Source organism: Ambystoma mexicanum, chromosome 2p (assembly GCF_040938575.1).
Source record: "Ambystoma mexicanum isolate Mex_15411 chromosome 2p, UKY_AmexF1_1, whole genome shotgun sequence".
Lineage (NCBI taxonomy): Eukaryota > Metazoa > Chordata > Amphibia > Caudata > Ambystomatidae > Ambystoma > Ambystoma mexicanum.
Window position 1 is genome coordinate 990,555,202 of NC_090923.1, and position 18,731 is coordinate 990,573,932.

The window sequence follows — 18,731 nt, forward strand, 5'->3', positions numbered from 1 at the left end:
CTTGAACCTGGGTATCTTTAAACAGTGGGTGTTGGCTACTCTGGTCAGGCGAGTCGAGGTAATTCTGGTCATTCTCTCTATGAGGTATGGGGGAGCTGCGTTGAGGCATTTGAAGATTAGCGATATGGTTTTAAGTAAGATCCTATCACTTAGCTTCAGCCAGTGGTGGCTTCTTCAGAGGTTAGAGATGTGTTCTCTGTTAAGATTGAACAAGTTCCTTACCAACTGGTAAATTTCTTTCGACTGGATGTTCCTCCAACTTATTCCACATCTTTGACATGTAATGTCCACAGCTGTGCACTTCGGGAACTTTTTCAGTAGAGGGCGTCCTGCGTCGATGACGTTGGTCGATGTCCATCAAAGGCCTCCGTTGAGGGCAACGTCATCGGAGGTTATAAATAGGACGCACGGCGCCCGTAGCCTCAGTTTAAGTTTTTTCGCTCAGAACATGTGGCACCAGTCTCATGCCTGCTTGACTGCACATAGCCTTGCGGAAACGTAAGCTGCAATCGCATAGGAAATTCTCCAGAGTGGCAGGCTGGGAGGGCGATGTGGAATATGTTGGAGGAACATCCAGTCGAAAGAAATTTACCAATTGGTAAGTAACTTGTTCTTCAAATGGATTGTGTCCTCCAACGTATTCCACATCTTTGACAGACTCCAAAAGCAGTACCAGTAAATGGAGGAGGGAAAAGAATTTAGAGTACCCAATTAGATTGCGGAATAAAGCACCGCCTTCCCAAAGGCCACATCCTGATCATGGATTGTATCCAGAGAGTAATGTTTAACAAAGGTGTGGATTGAAGCCCATGTGGCTGCATCACAAATGTTCCTAATAGGAACCCCCCGCTGTGGAAGTAGTCACGTCCCTAGTGGAATGAGCATGCAACCCTTCAGGAGGGTCCTTACCTGCCAGTTTGTAACACTCCGTAAGGGTGAGGATAATCCACCTGGACAATGCTCGTTTGGTAACAGCCTGGCCCAAACGGTGTCCAGCATATCCTACAAAGAGTTGATCGTCCACTCTGACCCTGAACATCCTAGAAATGTAAAAGCTCAGAGCTCTCCTAGCATCCAACCGATGGAGCCGCTCCTCTTCCTTACCAGGATGAGGAGGAGGGTAGAAAGATGCAAGAACCACCTTTTGACTCGTAATATTCAGATACTACCTTAGGTAGAAAAGAAGGACGTATTTGCTGAACAACCCTGTCCTTGTGAAACACAGTAAAGGGTGGCTTAGATGAAAGTGCCTGCAATTCACTCACTCTGCGAGCGGAAGTAACTGCAACCAAGAACACAGTCTTGACGGACAGTAATCTCAAAGGACAAGAGTGCAAAGATTCAAATGGAGCACCCATGAGAAATTTCAAAACCAAATTAAAATCCCAAACCAGCACCTGGAAAGGGGACGGCGGGAATACATTAGTCAGTCCTTTAAGAAACTGAGAAATCAAAGTAAGAACCTTAAGACAAGCGCTTAAAGACAGACATCGCCGCCAGGTAACCTTTAATGGTACCTTACTTGAAGGCCCCTGTGGGCCAAAGAAAGTAAGAAAGACAAAACCATAGGAATGGAGCACTGAAAAGAATCAACACTGTGATCTCTGCACCAGTCCCAGAATATACGCCAACAGTACAGGGATTTAGTTGCAGGCCGCCTGTCCGAAAGCATCACGTCATCCGGGAGGTCCCAATCCTTATACCTCAACCTTTCAGATACCAAGCGTGAAGGTTGAGATTTTTTACCTCTGGTGGAGAACATGAACTCGCCCCCCCCCACCCTGTGCGCGCGCACAAGCAGATCCTCTCGATAGGGAAGATGGTGTGGGGGCAGATGGAAATCTCTAGAAGGTCCAGGTACCATGCTCTCCTGGCCCAATCTAGAGCAATGAGGATCATGTGGAAACCGAACCTCCGTAACCTCCGCAACACTTGAGGAATGACGGGGACTGGAGGAAACGCATACAGCAGTGGGAATGACCAATCCACCACAAATGCGTCTCCTAAGGCTCCTCTTGGAGGAAATTCCCTTGAGCAGAAACTCTCGCACTTCCGGTTGACACTGGTGGCGAAGAGATACATTTTCGGGGTTCCCCAAAGGGCGAAGGACTTCCGGAGCCAACTCCCAATCGTGAGCGATCGTGCTCTGCCTGCTCAGAGCGTCCGCCGCCGCATTTTCGTCTCCGGCCAGATGAACTGCCGAGATCGTAATTTCTTGCTGGATGGCCCAGAACCAGAGTTGCATTGCCTCTCTGCACAACGATAGTGACCCCTACCTCCCTCCCCTTTTTTGTTGAAGTAATGCATGGCCACTGTGTTGTCCTTCATGATCAGGACACTCTTCCCCCTGTACAGAAGGCAGAAAAGCTCTCAGCCCCAACAGATTGATGTGGAGTTTAGACTCCGACAGAGACCAACGACCGCTGGCAGTCAAATTGTTGGCATGAGTGCCCCATCCTGGAAGGGAAGCATCCGTCACTACCGTCACATCTGGCCACGGTTGGGAAAACTGTTCCCCCCTCATCAGGTTCCCTTCGTTTGCCCACCACAGAAGATCCTGGGAGACCCAAGAGTGGAATCTGAACAGGATATGACATCTTGCCGGAGAACTGTGACCACTACATCTTGAGGGTGCACTAGAAGGATCTCATCCGCAACCTGGCCTCCAGCACCAGAAAAATGCAGGATGCCATGAGGCCGAGCAACCTTAGGAATTAGAAAGCCAGGAGACTCTGGGCATGTTGAAACTTGTCCACCATCTGCACAATGTGATGAGCCTTTACCTTGGGAGGCGAACACTTCCCCAAGGACGTTTCTAACACAGCCCCAATGTACTTACTGGCGCTGTTGGGAAGGTGTCAGATGTGACTTCTTGAAATTCAGGGAGAAGCCCGGCCTGTGGAGGGTGCGGCAGGTGAGACCAAAGTGATCCAATACTTGCTCGGGAGAGCGCGCCCAGATTAACCAGTCATCCAGGTAGGGGTAGACGTGAATCCCCACCCCCCCCCCTCGCCTGAGGTACGCTGCCACCACCACCATGAGCTTGGTGAAGACCCTCGGGGCGGAGGTCAATCCGAACGGCAGGACCCGAAACTGAAAGTGCAAGTCGCCAGCCGCAAACTTCAGGTACTTTCTGTGCGCAGGATGAAACGGCACATGAAAGTAAGAATCCTTGAGATCCAGAGACAACAAACAAACCTGAAGTTAAAGGGCCTGGAGGACTTGAGAAAGAGTAACCATTTTGAACTTGTCCTTCCTGAGAAGTTTGTTAAACTAATGCAAGTCCATGATGGGTCTCAATCCCCAGTCTTTCTTTGGGATAAAAAAATAAGGGGAATACCATCCATTGTTCCTCTCTGCTACAAGCACTAGTTCTAAAGCGCCTTTCTCCAGCAGGCTCAAAATGTCCTACACAAGGAGTGGATCCGGAAGCTTCAAAGAGTTTCCCCGGTGGATTGTCGCGAGGCCGCTGAAGGAAGGGAAGGCAGTAGCCATGGGTAATGGTATCCAGAACCCACGCATCTCAAGTAATGACACGCCATTCTTCGAGATGCTGAGACAGTCTGCCCCCAACCGGCGAACCATGGGACATGGCCTCATGATTGTTTGGAAGCGGCTGCAGCAGTGCCTGAAGGCAAAGAGGCAGCTGCCTGAGCGGCTTTAGCACCTCGATTTCCGACCACCACAGGTACTTTTTCAATGGCCTCTGACTGGCAGCCCCCCTGGTTCTACCAAAAGAGGAGTAGTAACGAAAAGAACCTCCCCTCCACCGCTGTCCCCTAGGACGAAAAAGGCAGAGGTTGACGCACTGCGGCGCTTAAAGGTTTTGCCGCAGCTTTTGTGGTCTGCAACCTCTCAAGGCTCTCGTCAGCCTTGCTGCCAAACAAATGTGCGCCATCAAAGGGCATGTTCAGAAGACGGGCCTGCACATCCGTAGCAAACCCCGACTTCCGCAACCACACAAATCTGCGTATAACGGTGCTCGCAGCCATGGACCGGCTAAAGCTGTCGGCCGTATCCAAACTCAACTGAAGGGATTCGCACATGGCATCCTTGCCATCCTGCACGAGAGCAAGGAACCCATCCCTTTCTTCCCCCTCAGGAATATGCTCAGCCGCCAAAGAAACAATTCCACAGAGTGTGTGAAAACCTTGCCAAGGCAGACGTGGAGTTGGCCGATTTCAAGGCCATGCTCCCAGGAGAAATACCTTCCGAGCCCAATCATTGAAGCGCTTGTCGTCCCTATCCGGAGGATTGGTAGGGTACGCCGCCAGCCTCGAGGTGGCCGTAGCCACCTAAACCACCAAACTCTCGGGAGTAGGGCGAGTAGATAAATAGCTGGGGTGGCTAACGGAAGGGCGGTATTTCTTGATCAAAGACTTATTAGCAGCCGGAAGAGATTATCGGGACTGCCAAGCAGCTGCCACCCTTTTCTGCAAGGTGAGCTGAAATGGCAAAACTGGGTCAGAGGACAGACCTTGATCTAAGATGTCCGTTAGATCATCCTGCACAAAGCCTTCAGGAGGACTGGACCAGCCCAGATACTCTGAGACCCTCGCCATGAACCTCCTGTACTAAGACTCTGCATGAGCCCCAAGCTCAGGCCTACCAAATTCCACTTCCAGAGAAGTGTCCAACCCACTGGCATCATGGAGGGCCTGCCTCAACTCCTCCAACTGACTGTCTCCAGAAACAAACTGGAGCCTCATCAAGTTCACCAGGGTCCTCAAACTCAAACCTTCTTAAATGTCATCCAGAGGGGGCTGAAACCCAGCCCTGGAGACAGAAGAGGGCCTGGAGGCCAAAACAGGTCGCACAGACTTGTAGCCTTCCTAGGAGGATCCACGATATCTGGGTACTTCAAAGGCAAATTAAAAAAAAAAAACCTGAAGGCGCCGATAGCATCGAAGGCTTTGACGCTGAGAGCATCGACAACCTCGACGTAGCAAGCGCCGAAGGATTCGGCTTTGGCATGCGCCTTGGGCTGATACGACAGCAAAGCGTCGACGTCCAAATCGGACAGACACGGCGCCGACCGAGTCAACGCCAGCCCCGAGCCCTCAGCAGGTTGCTGCGGTCTTGCTGGGGACAAGGACCGAGACCTAGAGACACGACTCTTGCGACTCTTCGAATCCTTGTCCATATGGGACCTCGAAGGGTCCCGATGCGAGTTGTGACGTAGACCCGAGCCCGAAGGCGTACGAGCCACAGTATGAGACCGATCCTGTCGGCTTTGTTAGAAGGCGCGACCGGACTCGTGCCCTGCGATTGAAAAATCCTTAACATTGATTCTTTAAATGCTGCCCATTCCTCAGGTGTCGAGGACTTTGTCAGGCACGTTACCTTCCTCGAGGCACCATCCTCCGAGGAGGACGGGGAAGGCGACCGGTGACGGCGCTTTCTAGAGTGCCGGGACGAGGAAGAAGAGTGGCAGGAACCACTACGGGACCGAGATAACCGGGACTCCTTCCGAAGCGGAGAGTTGCCCCTCGAGTCGTCGGTGGAAACCCCCTTGGACCTGGATGTATGGGACTTAACAGGCTTAGAGCCCCTACCTACCTGGAGCTTCCCCTTCCGCAACGCCTTGCTAGTCAGCGACTGGCATTTCGAGCAGTCCTATGTCGTGTGACTCGCCCAGGCACCACAAACAAATGCGGTCGGGGTCGGTGAGCGACATTTTCAACTTGCAGTCCCGGCAGGTGTTGAAGCCAGACCGCGGAGTCTGAGGGGGTCAAAGAGAAAGACATCGTAACGAACACACGAGGGGCGCTGAGTTTCACGAAGTTAACACGTTCGCGGAAAAAATGGAACTGGGGCTACGGGCGCTGTGCATCCTATTTATAACATCCAGTGAACTCGCCCTCGACTGAGACCTTCGAGGGACATCGACCAGACATCGACGCAGGACGCCCTCTGCTGAAAAAGTTTCCGAAGTGCACAGATGTGGACATTACATGTCAAATATGTGGAATACGTTGGAGGACACAATCCATTTGAATAGGGCAGTTCAAGGCATTATTTTGAAGTGTTTGTAATTTGTTGAGGATATGTTTGCTAGCTCCTAAATATAGGGCATTGCAATAATCCAGTTTTGACAATATTAGTGCATTGGCGAGGGTGATACAATTTGCTTCTGTTAGATATGGTCGGCAGGCCCAAATAAGTTTGTCTACGTAGGCAGTAGAGGAAGCCAAGGAATTAACCTGTTTTCTTAATGATCGGGTAGAGTCGAGATAAAAACCGTGTTTTTACCTCATTTACTACTTTGATTATGTTCCCATCTATGGTGAATGAAGCATAGTTGGGACTTGGTTTTTTTAGGTTGGCTTTGGTTCAAAGGATCAGAATCGGTTTTATTCTCTTTTAGGCAGAGGCCATGGGATGCCATCCAAGCCTGAATGAGGAGGAATAGGTCATTCACCAAGGCCGTATCCTTATCAAAATGAGGATCTGGGTGTCATCTGCATAATTAGTGTAGGTGACACCCAGTCTGTCCAATTTATCGAGTAGGAGCTTGGTGAATATATTATACATAGTGGGCGAGATACAAGATCCTTGTGGGACACCGCAAGTGGTTTGAATCGGGTCAGCCAAGGCCGACGGGGCGAAGACTCGCATTGTTCTGTTTGCTAAAAAGGACTGGACCCAAGCTATTGAGTCGCTCGAGAAGTGGGCTGCCGATGCCAAGTGTTTGCACAGGACTGCATGGTCCATCAAGTCGAAGACTGCCGACAGGTCGAGGAGGAGCAGCAGCAAGGGCAGTTTTGCCTTTGTCCTTCAGCACGTCTATTTGGGTCTTTAGGTCAATTAACGCTGTTTCAGTCGCATGTTGTGGTCTGATTCTAGATTGGCGAGATCCTAGGAGGAGGTTAGTTTCAAGGTAGTCTTGAATTTGTAGGTAAGCTACTCTGTCAATTATATTAAGGAGAAAGAGTACCGTGGTTATGGGTCTGTAGTTAGTAGGGATGGATGGGTTAAGAGTCTTTCTTGAGGAGCGGTAGAACCCAAGACTCTTTTAGGTTCATGGGGACAGTGTTGGTTTTGAAGGAAGCATTGATTAGTTTGGAAATAAAAGGTGCTAGATCTCTCGCTGCGTCTTTGACTATTTGGGCAGGACAGTTGTCTCCTTGACAGTTGGATTGTTTTAGTGATAGGATGATTTTTTTCCCCGTTTCCTGTACGGAGACTTTGGTGAAGCTGAAGGGTACTGGCATGTTGGGGACTTCAGTGGGAGTGGAGACGTGCAGCTCAGTCGGTGGCAATGAGGCTTTTGTATTAGCACATTTTATTTGGAGGGATGTTATTTTGCTAGATAGGGCGTTTTGGATGCTCATGCACCAGTGTTTGTCCTTCGGTGCGTTGTCTAGAGAGGGTATGGGGGATTCTAGTTCCCGAAGGATCACAAAGAGATCCTTAGTATTGGAGCTAGCTTTGGAAATTCTTTTGTTGAATACGTGATTTTTGGTATGGATTATTTCTTTCTTGTATTTATTTGCCAGCTGGGTCCATTGCAATTTATTTTCTTCTGAAGGGGAATGACCCCAGAAGGATTGTAGTTTTCTTTTCTGAAGTCTTAACTCTTTAAGATGGGGTGTGAACCAGGCGTTGAGATGAGCCTTCTGTTTACTTTTGCGGTTTGGCTGGTGCGATGATATCCAAGGCATTGGGTCATTGTGCTGTTAAAGACCTCTACTAGGAGTTTCGGGTCAGAGTTGCTTGGTAACGAGTTGAGAGTTGGAAGGAGATGAGGCAATAGTTTTTTCAGTTGTAATATTTTTTATTTACATCTAGTGGGCATAGGAGGTGCCACAGCAGTAGCTTTAGGCATTTGTTTATCGTCAGTGAGAGTCTACTAGTGTAACGCTCACCTAGCATCCACGGGGACGTCACTCAGCCTGTTCTGACCTCTAACGACCTCAAACCCTTCCCTGGAGTCTACTCAACTGGAGACTGGGCCTGAAACACAGGATTGGTAGAGTTTAACTCCCCATTGTCTCTGTGTGCTTGAACCCCTTCTTCCCCGAGGTCCAACCCTTCCCTTTGATCTACAGCTCACCTTGTTTTCCTGGAAAGTGTGCTCTCCGTCCTGCTTTCAGCACAGGGGCGCGTTGATTGATGCGGGCTCGTTGCTGCCTAGTTACTTCACTGGCAAGAGTCCGACAGGTAAGTATAATGAGTCTTTTGAACAGTTCTCTAACTTCGTTCCTTTCCTTCCTTAGATGATGGCCGGCATCCGGGGATGGCGACGTGCTGCTGAGATGAGTAGCGCTGATGGTGAGTGAGAGCGCAATGCAACCCTTTCATATTTGTATTGAACTGAGTTCTTTTTCTGTGTCTTTTAGGTGCCGTGACGTTTTCAGCATGGATGCCGGTAATGAAGAAATGCAGTGAGTAAGCGCGGTATGCAGCGCCTCTAGATGTTTCCACGCTAACCTGGAGTGACTTTTCCCTCTTGCAGATGGATGAGAAGTTCCGGAGACAGAGTTCCCCCAGAGTGGCTGGGATTCAGGTAAACGTTTGAAGCTCGTACAGTCTTTAAAAATAAGCGAAGATTTGCAGAATGCTTACTAATGCCTTTTTTCTGTTCTTTTCCCTTAGGAAGCGGTGTGCCGGGATGGGTATGACACCGCCGAAGATGCCCGCAGAACAAAAGAAGCTATGAATGATGGGCAGAAGCGCCGCAAGGCAAGGCTGTTCCTAAAAGTGTTCTTGCAGGAGCTGAGCGCAGAAGAAAGATGCAGGCCTACTGGAGACCGATCCAAACACGGTGAGTATCACGCTGCAGGTGCAGAAAACACAAAGCATGTTTCTCAGCCTGGCTGTGGCTTAAATAGTCTCTGGGTATCCCAGGTGTCTCTGGGCTGAACCACACCCAAAGACTAGACTGCACATGCAGTTCTGGGAACCGAAATATGTGGGCGACATCCATCTTGTCCCCATCAATGCACTTCAAGTCCAATCCCCAATGTTATCCTATGGGAGTGAGTGAGTCTGGTGCCACAAGCGCCAAGTCTGACTCCAAGTGGGTCTTTGGAGGGATTGAGAGGCCCTTGACGGCCATGTAGGGGATCGTGGCCTGGCTCCAGCCTGACATCTTGGAGGGCTGTGGACATGAGGGGCAGGAATCATGATAACTAGGTGATGATCTGTCCAAGGTTGCAGGGTTATATTCATAATGGTGGTGGTGGTGCAGTTCAGGTCAGCTACCCAGTCAAGGGTTCTTCCTTTGTTGTGGGTGGGGGTGTGGACTTTTTGGGTAAGTCCGTACTCAGATATGATAGTTGCTATAGATTGTGCCAGTTTATCCTCATGGTCATTAAAGTTGACGTCACCCAACATTAAAATCTGTGATGACTTTGGTGTTATTGGCCAGCAGGCTGGATAGGTCGTCCTCAAAGTTGCCGATAGGTGCCGGGGGTCTATATAGCGGGTAGATGGTCAATGTCTGGTTGCTAGCTATAGATAGTTTGGCCATAAGCAGTTCGCAGGATTTAAGTGATAGTGGGGTGTCAAGTCTTGGGGCAAGGCTAGTTTTGGCTATAATAGCTATGCCGCCCCCTCTGGAATTAGGTCTTTCCACTCCGAGTATCTGGTGGTTGTCTGGGATAGCTAGCATAAGGGCAGGTCCAGCTGCGTCTTGTAACCATGATTCAGTGACCGCCAGGTAGTCCAGATTATCAGTTGAAAGGAGGTTGGCTATTTCAGTGGCATGTGCCACTAGGGTTCTTGTGTTGATCAGGGCTCCAGAGATGGTAGTCAAGTTTTTAGTTTCATGGGAACCGGTTGGGTTAAGGCTAAGTTGATTGCCATCAACTAACTTCCCACACCAGAACCAATGTGTGAGGTTTGGGATTTTGGGCAGGGCCTCTTAAGCAGATCCTACAGGTGAGTCAAGATCAGGGCTATTGAGCTTAGAGTGGGGATTTATATTGATGGAATTGTTCATTCTAGGCTCAGTTGGGCTAGTGTAGCTCGAAGTCTATTGTTTCTGTCTGGCAGGGGGCAGGGTGAGAATTTGAAAAGGACATTATTATGTAGGATAGGATAGGATAGGATAGGATTAGTAGTAATAGAGACAGTTGGGTCCTTCCTGTATGCATAGTGTTTATTCTATTCCACAGAGTAGGCTAATCCAATAATAACATGTGGGTTACCATGAGCGGTAGAGGTTTTAGGAAATTATGGTTTGCAGAGTAGGCTAGTTCAGTATAAGTAAGGCAGGTTAGGTTCACAGAGTGGGCTGGTCCAATATATGCATGGCAACTTATTTCATAGAGTAGGCTAGTACAATATATGCAGGGCATTAAGCAATAGGCTACACAATGGGCTAGTTCAAAATGGAGCACACTACGCACGACTACTGAGGCAGTAGCAATGGGCTACACAACAGGCTGGTTCAAGATGGAGCACACTATGCATGAATACTGAGGCAGTATCAGGAGTATCATACAGTTCAAACGTTCACTAGGTAAATTCACAGTGGGCTAATTCAATGAAGAGCACAATAGGCGAGTAATACACTAGCACTAGGTTGTACCCGGTGTCAAAGTTCAATGGCAGGTTCGCGATAGGATAGTTCCAAATTGAACACACTGCGGGGGTGCCGTGGGCAGGAACACTAGCAGACGTAACATACAAAAGATGCATTTGGATAGCATGGCTAGTGCCTAGGAAAAACAGCTTGCAGTGCAGTATAACTAGATGGGATATAGTCACAATGGGCACGAATGATTGGGCAGTGAAAAGTCAATCACTGGGCACGTTAGTGAGGATCAGAGTGCAGTGGCCTTATTTAAGAATGAATGCAATATATACATCAGGATTGACAAAGCATTGCAGACAGAGGAGATGGGGCCGAGGTTGAATCTGCAACAAGTGTCCGTTGTAGTGATCTTGGGTGAGAGTGTGGCCCAACGTAGCAACTGCAGCAAACAATGTCACAGTGAATATGAGTACTTACGAACAGATAGGGGCCGCTCATCTGACCTCGTTCTGTCGCAGACAGGCCCTTTGGCTCGCCCTTCGGCTTGCGCCTGTCAGTGAAGCCGGGGGACGGGTGTAGGGTGCAGCAGCCAATCCGAGGCAGCTGCTGATCATCTCAGGAGCTGGTCGGGTGTTGCCAGGAAGTGCGCCCATTGACCGTGTTGGTTTCAATGGTGGCCGATTGCCAGAGGAGTGCCTGGTCAATGATCTGGGCTCCGAAATGGCCAAGGAATGAATTACGGTGATGGTCGGCACAATAGAATGATTGTGGTGGCGCTATCAAAGAAAAGTGAATTGGGTCCCCCCCCCCCCCCTTTCCCAAAAGTAATGCTGTTGGTTTCACTTTATTATTCCGTTTAGGATAATTGTATGAGTGTCCCCAATTGGGTCTTCCTTGCCCTGACTTGCTGTTAGCCTGTCCAGAATAAGTCTGCATTAGGTTTTACCTACCTAGAATAACCGAGTCATTCATCAAGTGTAGGGTTTTACTTTCCCTGGTCTGTTTTAGACAGGCACAAAAACAGTCCGAGTTTATACCTGCCTTTAAGTTGCTGATAGCTCCTTTAAAAAGTGTATAGGTTGTACTTACCCCGAGGTAGCCGATTGCCATCCTAAAATAAGTTACAAGAGGAGTTGCTTATCTCAATCTGTGTTTTACTGATCTCAAAAGCACCTGTAATAGAATATTACATCCTTAGGTTTTACTCACCTAATATAACTCTGGGTATCACAAAAGAAGTCATAGGTTTTTGTTGTACCTAGAATTAGTGTTCCACTATTCACAACAAGTATATTGTCTAGTTGGTTTACCAAGCGATTTCTTACTGAGTGCCATGGAACAACTACTAGGGTCTACTACACTTCTATTACTGAAAGTAATCTAAAAAGTAACTATTGGTTTGGCTTCCCTAGAACTCCTGTCGGGTGTTCCAAATGAGGTTATATGCTTTGGTCTGTGAACCGTCAAGCATAGTGTTGTGTTTTTCTATAATGTTTTTATATGATCTGTGATAGTACTCATTTCCCCCAAGATTTATCTGGGCCTACTTGTATTTATATAAACCATATATTTTTTAGAATACATAGTGTTTCAGTGTTTCTTTAGACACTTTGTATTACAATTTCTTTGTACTGATTCTACAGCCGTCTGTCCCTTCTAAGATGAGCCTGGCTGCTCCGTCTATGCTACCCTGAACTGAGGTGGTACAGCCTTATACAAAGAGTGAAGTCTTGTACTGCCTCAGTTGAATGGTTTTACTAAGACCTTACTTCAGAAAATCTGTCCTAACAAACATGACATGCCCCATTCCAAAATCAAATGGACTGGCCCAGGGCTGTGTCCTGGTGCCTATATTATTTAATCTGCTCCAGATTTATAACTCTGGATGTTTCCAATTATAAACTGCACTGACTGACTGGGTATTCTAACAACATTCTATTATTAGACTGTACGAAGGTAGGAATTTCCAGTCTATTGGAAACCTTTTGCCAATATGCAGTTAATTGCCTAAAACAATGCTTTGAAAACCAAGTTATTGGTCCTGAACGGTGGAAGGAGATGTATCAATGCTGGTTGGGGCCTGAATTTACAGCATATTGAAGAGGGTACTTATTGCAAGGGTGCAGAAGTAGGAGAATGACACGGATGGGCATGTCATTGGTTATAGACTTCTATTTAAAACCAAAAGAAAAGAAAAGAAAAACCGTAACCGTCCCTATTTCTAAGATGGGTTTCCCTGCCTCAAATAAACAAAGGAATCTGTCAGGTCTTGTCAAAAGTACATGGTTTGCTGTCATGTCAGAAACCTATTTCCTTCCCTTACATTCTAAATCAACTAAAGAAAAAGGATGATCTTCTTGGTTCAGAAGAATGTATATTTCCCTGGATGATTTCCCTACTTTCAGTTATAAGGAAAATTAAATGTTCTTTGTCAAGGGCCGAGTACCAAAATAAACTCTCAAAAGGCTCCTTGGACTGACTCTCCACCAAGGCACAAAGAAATAAAGTCTCTTATCTTCACAATGTTCAAAACAACCATACCCAGGTCTTTCCAATGTTTCTTATAGGAACAAGAGAAGGTTCACAAAATTACCATGGGGTAGGACTCCCTTCCCCTAGTTTCAAACTTATTATAGTGCCAAGAGATTGGCTCCCTTCTCTTGGCCGTTTGCAGAGTGTTGGCAAAGCACAAGGTGATAGGACTTCCACCTTCCCCTGGTTTTATACTTCTCATAGTGCCAAGAGAATAACTCTCCTTGCCTGGCTGTGTTGCAGAGTGTTCACAACACACCAGGGGATACGGCTCCCTTCCCCTGGTTTCAAACTTATAGTGCCAAGAGAATAGCTCGCCTCTCTTGGCTGTTTGCAAGATGTTCATAAAGCCATAGGGGGTACGACTCCCATCCTATGGTCTTACCACAAACTTGGTTTCTCAGTTGGTCAGATATTTGCTATTACAACGTTCATGAAACACTGTCGAGGGTAATGCTTCCTTTTCCTTGTTTTGCTTTTGTATTCACAGTCAGCCTGGCTCCCTTTGCTGTCAGTTACTGCGACTATTAAAACTGGTGAGGATACTTCAATGGGTGCGAGTCCCAGCCTTGCATGCATAATTCACCTGGTATACTCTCCTACCAGGTACTATTATGAGGATCAACAAAGATGCTTTATGGGTACAGGTCCCAGACTTGCAGATACAATCCACCTCGTAGACTCCCAGGTCAGCTACTCAGACTAGGATGATTAACTTGCATGCTTTCAAAATGTTATATTTTCAGGGTTGGGGTCCCTGACCCGTGACTAATTTCTCTCCAGGTTCCCAGCTTCTACACTATTGCTTTGAGCACCTTTTACCTCCCATCACACTTGCGTACCTGTTTCTATAGTCTGCAATGCGCTCAGGGCTTCTGTGATGCTTCTGGGCCTCCTCAGTGTTTCCTCACCAGTCAGTAGCCTCCTCCTGCTTGCAGCGTCTCCGCGAGGGAAATTTCCTTCCGATGATCGTACTTCCTGCTCTTCACATTCACTGTCCCAACGGGGCACCAGGAGCTGCTTCTTCCTCCTTTGTGTAGTAATCCCTCGACACCGGACCCTCCTTGTGGCAACATGCTCCCTTCGTGTTGTCCTGGTCTGCCTTCTCGGGACTCCTGGTTTCTCCAGGGAGGGCTCGACATTGGTCTGAGCTCTTCCTCTATTTCTATACACCGATCAAGTCCCTATTGACTAGACTGCTCACTTTGGTTCCTCAGGGTACTCCACAATACTCTGCGCCTCTTACTCGTCTCAGTACTAAATAGGTCAGTCACCCAAGAACTAATAGAGCACTTCTTTATCTTGCTATTGTGAAGGGGAACTATTCAGATAGTCCTTCCTCTTCCTATTCCCAGTACTTCCTATAGTGAACGTATAAGAGAAGCGCATCGGAAGAGAGGGAATGGTACTGGTATTGGTTTGTGAGAAAGGTGGGTAAGGTGGGTTGTGTGGATACCATGTCCTTCGCAGTTCATCAGTATCCCATAGTGGGCTTCCCTCCCCTGGAGGGCCCTATTGATAATTTAATATTGAGAGAAAAAAGGTTTATGGTGTTAGGATTGGACACAGACATGTGATAAACTAGCCGCTTATAAAAGATAAGCATCCATGCATGAGTTACCATAAGGTAGTATGCCCTGCCCCGTATCTCCAATTTTATCTATCCATGGAAATGTGCCTGATCAATTCTCCGTTTTCGATACTACATATTACCTACATTAGAAAATAGATACCTATGAAGGACAAAACATTTGAGGTGTTAATTGTTGCTATTGCCACATCAGTCCTGAATCTTTAAAACATGTAGACTGTCTGAGCTGGCGAATCTGCATCAATTTCACTACGGGCGCTTCATTCATGGGCTTAGATAATCACCAGATCAGTTCCTTTGGGAACGATTTTATGTGCATCACTGCTCTAGGTGCCTGTTGCTTGTCCTATTTCGTTATCTTTTGCAGACTGATTTATTAGTTTAAGGGTATGGATATTAGGATTTTTATGAATGGCTTTTATAATGCGATCATTGCTTATTCTTTTATCTATATCATAATATATTGTAAAGTGTGTTTTGTTATGTATGATAAAGTTTAAATGTTTAAACCATGAAGTATGAATAAAATAAAAACATTTCTTTTTTAATTAAACAAAAAAAGTGTGGAGGTCCATAGAATCTGGAGGGAAAGTTTCTAAGAGAGACAACTTTCCTAACAAACATCAGCCCGACTCCCTCCTTCCTGCAATTCACAACAGATCTGAAGACCCTGCACTTTTAAGAACACTTCACCGACAAATGAGGACCACAGACTGACAAGACAAACATTCTCGCCGCTCATTATGTTCCACTCATTGGACAGTTTTTGCTTTCTATCTAGACTCACACTACAACAATCATGCACATATATATCCTAAGCCAAGCACCAGCAGTTAAGTGTTTTCGATGAACTATCAAACTCTTCAATCAAGTCCTCACCGGGATCCATAATCCTCTGCCGACATTTCAAATCCAAAGAGCAGATCTTCCACTTTTACAGTCTTATCTTTCTTGCGAATCCGCTTCACTCGCCGCTTGGTCTTCTTGAACGTCACATCCTAGTGGGGAAGTATAAGCAAAGATTGAGCACTGAGTCACACTTAGACACAACCATAAATAAAACAGGAAAATGCTACTTGCTTACGCTGAACAGTTTCTTTAATGAAAACCTTCAACTGAGGGAAAGAAGATGAAAAGCGAATAAAGAGCCCTCTAAAAGACACCCAAAAAAAGGAGAAAATAATGTTGTCTGAAGCTTGTGGCAGAAGTGAGACACACCCAAGTGACATTAAATGGAAAGGCATGTTGGTCAGGAAAAGAAAGTAGGGAGTTACAGGTGGGATATGGAGCAGGTTCACAGATGTGAATAAGGGAGAAATATTCAAGGACAAGGCATGGAAAGCAGCAGCACAGGAAAGTTTGGAGGCGGAAATAGGACAAAGGCAAATAAAAAGGTGGGGAGTAATAGATAGGCTGAGAATCTTTAGCATCAGAAGATATCAATTACATATTTGGCTGGCGTATGGCTATTGAAAAGCAAAGAGGAAGGGAGTAAAAGGAAAACAACGGATGCAAGAGTATTCTCTACATTGAAGTGACAAAAACGAAAGTTTGCATATATACAGAAAATTAGTTTAGACCTGGTTGAAATAATGCAGGGAGAATGAGCAACACAGTCATTGGACCATTAAGAGAATAAAGGGAGCGGAGCACAAGTAATTCAAGGGACAAGCATGTAATGATGGCCAAGTTATGCAACTGTATAAAATAGAAATGAAATTGATGGAAGACAAGTGAAGGGAGCCGAAGAGAGTAAAAAGAAAGGAGGGCAGCAAGTGAATTACAGAGAAAAGACAAGCTGGAAAAAAATAAGTACAATGATATTGCAGACATACTTTATAAATAGTAAACAAAGTGCTTTGTAAATGATGGCAGATAGTACGTGCAATAAATGCATTTCTACGCCAAACTTTTAGCTGCCACCCCTTCACACTACAGCAAGATGAGCGGAGAAGCAGGACTAGAAGATGCCATGGCCCAATAAATTACTCCACCTCATACTTACCATTTCTTCAGGAGTGTAGTACTCAGATGCGATCTTCATTGCAGGAAGGTCCAGGGACTGTGCTTGATTTCGCAGGTTCTCTCTGATGTGCTGCAACTCTTTCTCCCATGAACAGTCCGCCGTGCCTCCCGACTCCAATCGGAAGGATTTCTTCTTTTCACCCTCAATTTCTTCATCATACTTTGAAAGAACAGTCTTGTGCTTTAGCTAGAGCAAAAAGCAGAGCAGAATAAAAGCTTTACAGATTTCTGCTAGGTGTCATATTTAAAGAATTAGAGGATTAGAGATTTTTTTACTCAGTTGACTCATGGCCAGCTTTGCAGCTCAATTTCCAATGGTTGTGGACTCTAGACTTAAGTCGAAGGCTTGTTGGGAGTTCTCTAGATCCTATGTTTAGGGTTCAGGAAGCTCAAACCAAACCTAGGCTGTGGGGTTTCTACTTGCCTCCCTCAGTCTCTCAGGGAGCCAAGATGATAGTCTCAGGAGGGGAGCATGATGGTTTAAAATACAATAAGGGAATGCTTGCAAAGAAAATATTGCAAAATATAATCTTCATAAATGCTTTAGCAGAAACAAAAACTCAATACGTTATAAGTGAGAAGATTAGAAACAGACCCTTAGATGGTGGTGTTTTCGGGTGAAGTCACTGGGAAAGTTCAAGGGTACAATTGTGTGTTCCTAATAGGGTTTTGGATTTTTGTAAATTAACATTTGTGCTTTTCGAAGGTTTAAAGACAATAGTACAGCACAGAAGATCAGAGAAAACCGAATTGCCACAGTTGAGCAAGAAAGAAAGGTCAGAGGCACTTCAGTGTCATGAACATAGAAAGATGTAAACCTTTAATTGCTGCAAAACATCCATAGAGTGCAACGTGCCAGTGTAGGGATCAGGAAAGGATTAACAAATTTCAACCGCAAGTTCTTTGTCAGGGGCAAAGTCATCAGTCATACATGCCATGTAAACCAATTTTTCCAAAGGTTTGATGTTACATGACAAACTTGGGAGAGTATGTGGAGGCCATCTTTAAATGGAGAAAAGACCCATTGTCTTCAACAAATAACCCAACTTATAAGCAACACAGCATTTATTCCTCCCCTTCCATTTAATTTATGGAGTGCAAACTATTTTATATTGATAACCTGTCTGACAAAACGGAACATTAGAGGAAAAACATTACTACACATTAAAAGTAATGAATGCAAGACAATGTCGGGCAAGAGAACCAATACTTTACATCTATATCAAACCATGATGGGACCCCATGCATTATAGTCAGAGGATAACTCTTAGTTCTCTATTTTATCATCAACTTCGTAATCCGCTTCAGGGACAAATACCAAAAACCACATTAATATTTACCAAAAATCATCACACAAATCTTATCTTACACTTTCAACCTAGGTCTCAACGTTCAAAACGTAAAATTCAAGTCCATGTGGAAAATCATAGTATAATATCCAGAAAGAAGAAGCTATGCAGCTCAGAGTGTCAGGAATCAGGGCTGGCAAAGGCGTAGAGTGCTCAAATTCGCCTATTAAGACAATGGAGATGTTTAGGGCTTGGAAACTACAGTTCCCAGCATCCTTAGAGATGTTCTGTAGTTCTGCACGGTGCACACACTGCCAGCCGTCTTTAATCAAGAACAGCTTATTAGCAGGCAAACAGCAGCGTGCAGGCGTGGCTTATTTTGGAATTTGCAGTCGGAGGTAGGCGCCGCGTGCGGAGAAAAGCAAGTATGCCTGAACTCAAACTCTACATGGACGCGGGCCGGAACAGGAGGGCGCGAGGTTGCTGGCAAGAATCACGGCATTTCGCTCGTTGTCTGGGAAGTCCCCCGGGGATCCCCAGGCCAAAGATAAGTACTGCAGAAAGCACCGTTATTGGCAAATATTGAAAGATGTTAGAAGTGAATTACGGCTGAGCATTTATTGTCTGGGAAGTCCCGAGGGGCTCCCAGAGGTAGCGTAGCACATTCTGTTCATGTACTGCTGGGGAAATTCTGTGTGTGTCAAGTTAACCCTTACAGTGCATGCTGAATACAGCATATATTGTAACTGGGGAAAGCCTCTTAGCATATGCCTGAGCAAGGGAATATTCACAGACAAAAACGCTATATGAC

At 46.2% G+C, this 18,731-nt stretch overlaps 1 protein-coding gene across 1 annotated transcript in view; it reads right to left on the bottom strand.

The window, feature by feature from the left end:
• SART1 (spliceosome associated factor 1, recruiter of U4/U6.U5 tri-snRNP) overlaps positions 1 to 18,731 on the bottom strand; it is a 1,237,846-nt gene that overhangs the window by 510,936 nt on the left and 708,179 nt on the right. The window contains exons 9-10 of the mRNA XM_069644803.1: positions 16,612 to 16,818; positions 15,486 to 15,604 (exon numbers count right to left, since the gene is read on the bottom strand). Of these exons, the coding sequence (XP_069500904.1) occupies positions 15,486 to 15,604; positions 16,612 to 16,818 (326 nt within the window). The remainder of the gene's footprint in view (positions 1 to 15,485; positions 15,605 to 16,611; positions 16,819 to 18,731) is intronic.